General features: G+C 35.0%; 1 protein-coding gene across 1 annotated transcript; it reads right to left on the minus strand.

Moving 5' to 3' along the window:
* Positions 1-4,357: 4,357 nt before the first annotated feature.
* On the minus strand, positions 4,358-8,314 carry LOC122592079 (protein NPGR2-like). The gene is made up of 5 exons (XM_043764286.1): positions 8,117-8,314; positions 7,789-8,038; positions 6,390-7,603; positions 5,404-5,557; positions 4,358-4,973 (listed from the first exon to the last, which is right to left on the minus strand). Exons 1-5 carry the CDS (start codon positions 8,312-8,314, stop codon positions 4,657-4,659), a joined length of 2,133 nt encoding a protein of 710 aa, XP_043620221.1. The 3' UTR covers positions 4,358-4,656.
* Between the last annotated feature and the right edge of the window lie 485 nt (positions 8,315-8,799).

Consider the following 8,799-nt stretch of genomic DNA (forward strand, 5'->3'; position numbering starts at 1 on the left):
AGCCAAAAACAGTCACCTTCTACTTTTTAACTGTATGTCCTTACTATAACATTTAAAAAAATATTTGGATGCCATGTATTACACGAGCACACTTCTAATCTATGTAAAAACTCTAACATCTCGTTATTTTTGAATCTATGATTACAAAATATTGCATGTACTTACTTAATTCTATCATATTCTTTTTTATAATATTTTTTTCTTAGAAATTATAAATTTGGTGTGAGAGTTTATAAACTTGGATTGATAGGTGGACTGGATCAAAGCCTCTCAAAGATACCTTTCTTGATCTCTTTCGACTTGAAAATTTTAAAGGATGCTTCGTGAAGGACCGATGCACTGGACAAAGATGATTCTCTCAATGGGAATGGGATTGGGTCAGCCCCCCCCCCCCCCCCCCCCCAAGCTCGATTGAACTTCAGCAATTCCATGACTTGCTCACCCAAATCTCGACTGTCATTCTTAGCAGCACAAATGATAAATGGTCATGGACAATTGACAGCTCTGGTTTTTTCACTGTTAAATCGATGAAGACCCATATGTTGTCCACCATGTATGGACCAAAATTCTGGTCCTTTCCCTGGAACAAATTAGCTCCATTAAAGGTCAACATCCTTGGATGGAGACTGGAGATGGATAGACTCCCTACAACCGACCAGCTTTGCAAAAGAAACATCACTATTGCCTCCGCTTGCTGCAGACTATGTAACCTTTTTGATGAAACGGCTGAACACCTCTTTCTCCATTGTTCCTTCGCGCAGTCACTTTGGTTCTTCGTAACTAGCTGGTGTAACCTCCCTCCCAATGGACCAGGTTGTGTAAAAGACCTGCTCGAGTTTCATAAACATCCCATGATTACTCCGGCAAAGAGGAACCTCATCAGTCTTGTCACTCTTGCATACATATGGGTGATATGGAAATGCCGAAATGATTCTACATTCTCAAACAAGCAGGCCTCACTCCGTTTTGCAACAAGAGAACTCAAATCAATAAGCTTCTCATGGCTATCAAACCGATCTGACAAGCTCCGTCTTAATTGGGATCGTTGGAACACCTTTAATTTCTAATTTCTCTGTTGTCTTCTGCTTTGTTTTTGATTTATCGTTACACCCTATACTCTTACTCTTGTACTTGTATCGCCGTGTACTCCTAGCATCTCGCTAGTTTTCTTCTTCTAATAAAGTTTTGAATGTTCACACAAAAAAATAGTATCTATTTGATTTATAAAATTTTAGATTATTTTTACGAGAAATTTTACCATATATTTATGGTCTTCAATACTAACATACATAGAACTATCACAACAATAACATAAATGATTTCTCAGTGGGTAGTGTATTAAAATATAACTATATTAAAAATGCAAATGTATGTCATTACAAAAATTTAACATGCAAATAATTATATGCGTTTATTTATGTATTATGCAAGAAAATAATCTAGTTTACATATAAATGGTATATACACATGCGTTATAACCTTCTGGAACCTTAAAACCAAAAAAAGAAAAAAATGAAGAAAAGGAAATATCATTTAAGCTAACTTACATTCCATGCCATGGTGTTATAAAAAGAAAGGTCATGAACAATATATTTATGATCCAAATGACGCGCGAGTCTTATGCAATGACGAGTCCAAAGATATATTAAACTAGTGTTTTTTAAATTATGATAAATCGGGTAGTCAATAACTCATTCACAATAGAAGGTATGTTACAATTATTTTTTTTTAATATATACACTGATATTTGTAGGATATGCACTTTAAGTAATACTCCGTAAAAGTTATAAAAAATAACCAATTTATTTTTTACCAAAAGGTATATAAGTGGATAGTCTTTCCTCCACATGAACACGCCATTGGTAATAGGAGAATGGTTAGGTAAAACATGCAGTACCTATCTTAGGTAAAACAGGGGGAGATTATGTAAAATTCATGGGAGGTTATGTATGTTTATCAAATTCAAAGGTTTAATATGTAATCTTTTTGTTTGGCGACTTGTTCGCAGTGTTGTAAAACTCGGCCGAGAACTCGGGATCGGAATCGGAATCGGGGTTAAACGGGTCGAGTTGGCTGGAATCGGGTCAAAACTCGGTCAACGGCTTGGTCGCTTGTAAAACTCGGTCAAACTCGCATGGATCGGTCAAAAATCGGATGGATCGGTCAAGAATCGGCTGGATCGGGTCAAAACTCGGGTCAACTTTGGTCAAAGTTTTTTTTTTTTGGTTTTTTTTTAATAAAAAAAATGTTAAATTGGTTTAAGTTTATGATTCTAATGAATGAAATTTGAACTTTAAAGAATTATATTAAAGTTTTTAAACAATTATGTTTTAATTTTGAAGTTTATTCCATATAATTTTTAAAAAATATAATTTTTCTATATAAAAACCTGATTCGGGTTTTCCCCGATTCTGATCCGAGTTTTTAAAAACTCGTGACTCCCCCACTCGCCGATCTGATCCTGAGTCACGAATTTCCCAACCTTACTTGTTTGTAATGGGCTTCCAACTCATATTAACTTGTTTAGGCGAGGGATAAATGTGGTTTCGGTCCGTCGTAATTTATGTGATAATGGGATTGATGAAACAACCATATTTTTTATGACTGCTCTTTTATGGGTGATGTAAGAGTCAAGATTAGTGATTGGATTCACTTAAACATTCCTAATGGATCGACTTCTGAATTGGTGAATTGGTACAAAGAATTACAGCTTACCAAACTTAAACGAGACATTCTTGAAGCTATTCTCTTCGTTTGGTGGTGACCTATTTGGAAGGAGAGGAACAACGTTCATCACAATGGTACCCAAGTTAATGTTAATGATACCTTCAACTCCATCATATCTCTTTCCTTTCTTTGGATTTCGACTCGAGACACGAAGAGAGATTATCTTTGGAATAGATGGATTGTCAACCCGCTGAAGAATGGTTAATTTTGTCTCCATCTAAGTGCCGTTTTCGTAGCTGACGTCATCATAATTGCTTGGGTTATGTTGCTCTTTGTTTCGCTTCTTTTTCGACTTTTCTAGATTATGAATGTAATGTTTATTGTATTGTATTATTGGAAACTAGCGTCTCGCTAGTATGCCCTTTTAACTAATAATATCATTTTTTGCCGTTCAAAAAAAATATATATAACTTTTTTTAATGTGGCAGTGTTCTAAGCTTAGATAAAATCTGCAGTACGGATTATTTTCCATTAGTAATATGGTTACTTTCTATACATGGTATACCATACATATGTTTGAAACTGTATATATATAATTATAATATAATTATAACAATCTTGTGTGATTGTCAGTTAATTAATGAATTAAAAAGCTCAAAAGGTTTTTGTTAGATTAAGAAACATGTCATTCAAAAAAAGTCAAAATAAAAGTCAAAGTTATTACCTGTTTCCAAAAGCATGCCATCAAACAAACTTAAGCAAAATAAATCCTTAATTTGTAGTTAATCATTTTATTGAAAATCTTTATTTGTCACTTTACAATGTTAAGTTTTCTAAATATTGTTCACACATTATTGAACAATATATACTATGGAAAATGTTGTAAGATACTCCATAAAATACATGCATGGGAGATGTATTTTTTTTTTTTTTTTAAATATTATGTGCTGTAAAATTTTTGAACATGGAAGGGAATGTGTTACATGCTTACAAGGATAATTAGCTCGTGTAGGTACCCATATGGAAATTATTTGGGCACAACTACCTGATGTATCATTTCACTTTTATCTATAAATCTATAAACCTTATAAAGATACTGAGATTAAGTTTTAAGCATTTTTTTTTATTTCTATAATACCCTCCTTAATTATATTGTATTTTACACCTCCTTCTCTAAATACCGAAATTACCCCTATCAAAATTTAAACCCACAAAAAAAGAAACCCATATTAAAAAAAAAAAAATCATATCACTTTTACCAGCCAATCTGCCTATCGGTAACCCTTGCCATCAATTTATCACCATCAACAACTAAATCACAACCCTTCTCTCTCTCGCCAGATTCATCTCCCCCAACCACCGCCGCCGGATTCCTCACCATCAACAAGGGTTTCTCTAATATTGACAACTGCCTTCTAGCCGCCGCAACGCGCGGACACCAGGCTACCGAAAGTTTACCAGGATATTAAGTCTAAGGCATTCATTAATTTGGATCAATAATTGGCTCACGTTTTAAGCAACTAGTATGGACTTTTTCTTTGTAATTAGCCTCTTGTACCATGATCTAGCTCCTTGCTAATGAAATTCATTGTTCGAAGAAAAAAACATGGCCATAAGTCCTGATATCCTCAAAAAAAGTAGGCTCAAACCTTCTTAGAAAAACATCTTGGGGGTGGTCAAGAAAGCCGAATTGAAAAGGGTTCTGAAATAGGAAAAAACCTCCTCCGTTTATGTATCTCTCCTTGTAGCATCATATGTATCCAGAAAAGGAAATACACTTCTGATGCCACTTTCTATTTCCTGCTTTGTAAAAATAAGACCTGCATAGTAGAATAAATAATCTAAACAAATGAAATCGTTTTCTAGCCTACACTCTATAACTCTTTATCAGTTTCGAGCCCATCTCCACAAGCTTCGAGCCGCTATGTAAGCTAGCAACAGCACAAAGTCATCATTGTCATGTCTTCCGCATCTACATGCTACAATTGGTCATCTGAACGGCTCGATGGGTTCTGTTTCCATTAATACACTAGCAGCCTGAAAACAATCAGTAGCTTCACTTAGGCACATGGGGCCCTCGTTTCTAAGGAACAGGCCTAGATTATACCATGCCGAAGAGTTCATCCTATCTACTCTCAACGCTTCATTTAAGAAGCTTTGGGCCACAGCTCCAGACTGTCCACCAAGCTTCCTGAACACAACAGCTATGGAAATAAGACTCTGCACATGAGCAGGATTGACATCTAGCGCATGTTTATAAGATTTTAGAGCTTCTTTATGGAGACCTTGTGCTTCATAGAGCAACCCTGCAAAAATCGGATCAAGTATACGGTCACTTTCTGGATAGTATTGCCCCAACGGAAGGAAGGCCAAGCAGGTCTTTTGAAAGTTATACGCTAATATTTTGTACTATGAGATGGAAAACATATAATTGGATAAACAATATATAAATTTTCCTTAGTCATCTTTTGCAGAATAAGAGATGCGGGATTCCCAACTACATTATAAACTACCACAATTCATAGTTATTTTGTTATGTTCAAATGCAAAACAAACAACTTCTGATCCTACCATAGGTGCAATTACACTGGAATTTCGCGACGAAGCATAGGTAATTACTTATCATTTGCAATGTTTTTCCATTTGAAAAATAAATAATATATGTAAAACAAAAGATTAAGTTCTCAATAGATTAAAATGACCAGTGGTGGTAGATCAGGAATATTGAGAATGTACCATAAGTATGTCGTGTAGAAGCCGAATAGTTAGTTAGAGCTTTTGATTTCAACAAACAGGTCTCCGCGTCTTGCCACTTAGTTAAGTTAATATAGACCATAGCAAGATCATTCCATGTCTCTACCTCCAACCTTAGATGACAATTCTCACCAACCTAGCAAACCAAAGTGTAAGAATAGATAACACTGTATTCATAAAGCATACCAAATATGAGATGTTAAAGTTTTGTAGAGCACACGAAATGAAAGTGTTGTAATATTCGTAAAACCAAGTAACAAAGAAAAGGCATAGTTCTTACAAAACCTAAACCTTAGCTATACTGCTACTTGCTACTTTAGAACATTTATAATTTGGACGGAATGGTATTCCAATTTCAAGGATCATTACACCTCTATTAATTTTAGCTATTTGTTCATTCAAAAACGCAAAAAGAAGACACAACCATTTTGGACAGGATGGTATTCCAGTTTCAAGTATCATTACACCTCTTTTACATTTTCATTTTAGCAGTTCTAGAATCTTATACTGATATAGCATACTCTTTTTTACCTCCTTACACAAATAGGATGGTTTTTATGGAGATGGGAAGGTGGCAAATTGGGTGGGTCACGAGGGTTGGGTAACTTTTTGGTAAAGGTGACATGAAACACTTTTTGTCCAAAAATAGTATTAGTTACAAAGATCATATTATGTCAACAATGAACTAAATATCTTGATAATATGATTTTAAGGGTTTTATGCATTCAAAATACACTTTTGGCTGCTTCAACCTCATCTGGCCCGTTTCATTGTAGTAAATTATAATACTCCTTACAATTTACTTACCTGTTTAACATGTAAAAGAAAGAACATACAGTACCTAAATAGTCTATACATTAAGTGTTGAAATCATCATGCCTAGTTTTCAACTTTGCTAAAAGAAGGCAAAGTAAGATGATCCAAAAAGTTGTCAATATGATTTATAGCAATTAAATTGCTCAAAGTACCTCAAGATGTTGCTTTGGAAATCCAACACCTTTACGCTGAATCTGAAGAACTGCGAGAAGCTGAGTGTATGTATGAATGGCACCTTTTATTTGACCCTGTGCAAGCTGGAGCTTGGCTTTAGTTCTGAGTAGATCACCCTGGTCCCATTTCACAGTCTGATCTAAAGCTGCATTGGTAATAGCCTCACTATCTTCAAAGCGTTTTTGTGCAGACAATATTCTAGCTAATAGCAGCCATCCTTTGAGGTTGGATCCACCTTCCAAACTAATCAAACGGTTTGCATAACTAAGAGCAGCATCCAACTTCCTCTGATCAGCATTTTCTAAGCTAAGGTGATAAAGAATTCTCGAGTCAACCATTCTAGTCAACCTCCCTGCTGTTTCTAAAGACTCAAGTGCTTCACGTTGTCTACTAACCCTTTCAAAATTAGTGACTTCCGATTTTGAATAGGCAGAAAAGGAAACACCCAAAAAGGAATATGCAACACCAACCATTTCATCACATTTATCTTTATAAACTTCAATGGCTCTCTTTGCAGTACTTACTCCTTCCATAAAATTGGAGTTTTTGGTTTCATCACATATTTTTGACGCCATTAACAAAGCCAACCCACAATTTGGACCATCACCTTCGTATACATGTTTCAGTAGATTCAAAGCGGATAAATCATCACCTTCTCCATAATAACATAGAGCTAAAAGTAGGTACCTTTCATTATCATCAATAATCCGGGGAAGTAATTCTTCTAACTGTTTACCTAAAGACTTGAGTCCACCATATATGGACAACGCGTAAGAAAGATGGTCCAATATGGATGGGTCCCATATGACTCTATCTAAAGAAACTTTTCTTAGTAAACTTGTTAAAAGTAAAATAGCTTCTTCTATGTTGTTGTTGGGTATGAACAAATCATCCATTTGGATATCATGCGGCCTAGTATATTCTCCTCCACTATGAAGAAGAAAAATGGCAAAATTCTTTTGAATTTTTGCAGTCGTTTCATTGTTGAGATTCCGGTTATGGAGCAGTGCCTGCCTATACGACAAGATTGCTTCATGATGCATGTTAGCAAGTTCCCACAAATATGGAAGTAACTCAATTGCATTTCTTAAAATCTCATGCAATTTATTGTCGGCTTCAAGGTTTTCAGGCAAGCCTTCTGGTAAAGATGATTCGATAATGTCCAAAATAGCCTTGCATGATTCAGCCGCTTCTGCAAATAAATAAAAATCCGTAAACAGGACTTACATTCAGACACAATAATTGATATCCGGTCATAACAAGCCCAAATGATATGTCAAGTAGATACGTGTAATCCTATAAAATCTACACATAACTTTGGTATAAGTAACGTATAAGTTGCAACATTGCAAGACCTTAGAGGTAATTAATGTATACCTTTATACCGTCCAGAACTCTGCAACGATTTTGACTTGAGATAAGCAGCTTCAAGGAGTAAACCAACAGTTTTTATAGAGAACGGCGGAGCAGCATAGTTTTGTGACCGTCTTTGAGGCTTCTTAAGTTCAGTAAGGCTAATTTTGATCTTCGGTGTAGCTGCGGCTATATCCATCCCTTCAAATACATGAAGAGCAGCTTCTACATTCCCCTTTTGATATTCAAGTCGCCCTAGCACTGCTCGTGCTTCCTGTATAACCACAACATATTTTGATTATCAATTAATTAAACTCCATATAACTTGTATATATAGAGAGAGAGAATGTACCTCGTTATTCAAAGAATCACTCCCTCGAATCGATGATTCAGCTTCTTCAATATTAGAAGATTCTGCAGCTTCTTCTTCGATTACACTACTAGCGTCTGGCCTCTTATAATCAATGATCTCATTACTGATGGCTAAGGCAGATTTATTAACAACTGCTGAAAAATATATTGAAACTTGTGGTTCCGACGGACATAACATCTTATTCGCATTTTGTTCACTTGAGCCTTGATGCTGCATTACTTTTCACAGTCAAAGCTAATATTTTCTTATACTGCACACAAATTAAATAAGTTAACGAACATGTAACTTTATTACGTTACAATGAAATATTTGAAAATACGATAAAAACTATTTTGATCACTGCAGACATATAATTGATACGTAACGAAATGATATGAAATGAAACGAAATTACCTAAAATTGAAACTGAAACCAGATGGTTAATCAAAAACCGATATGAGTAATCGATCAAAAATGTAATATATATACACAATCAATGATGTTACTTTTTAGTTTATGGCTAAAACAGACGAATAAAGATCGGTGGCATTTTATTGAAAATGTAGATGGTAAACAATAAGTATTGTGATTTAAGAAAAGAAATCATGTGGGTTGTTTGAAAGCTGTAAACATGGAATATGTGCGAATTTTGGAGTGATTTTGTTTAACAAACATGTCTTAAA

This window comes from Erigeron canadensis, chromosome 3 (assembly GCF_010389155.1).
Source record: "Erigeron canadensis isolate Cc75 chromosome 3, C_canadensis_v1, whole genome shotgun sequence".
NCBI classification, from domain to species: domain Eukaryota; kingdom Viridiplantae; phylum Streptophyta; class Magnoliopsida; order Asterales; family Asteraceae; genus Erigeron; species Erigeron canadensis.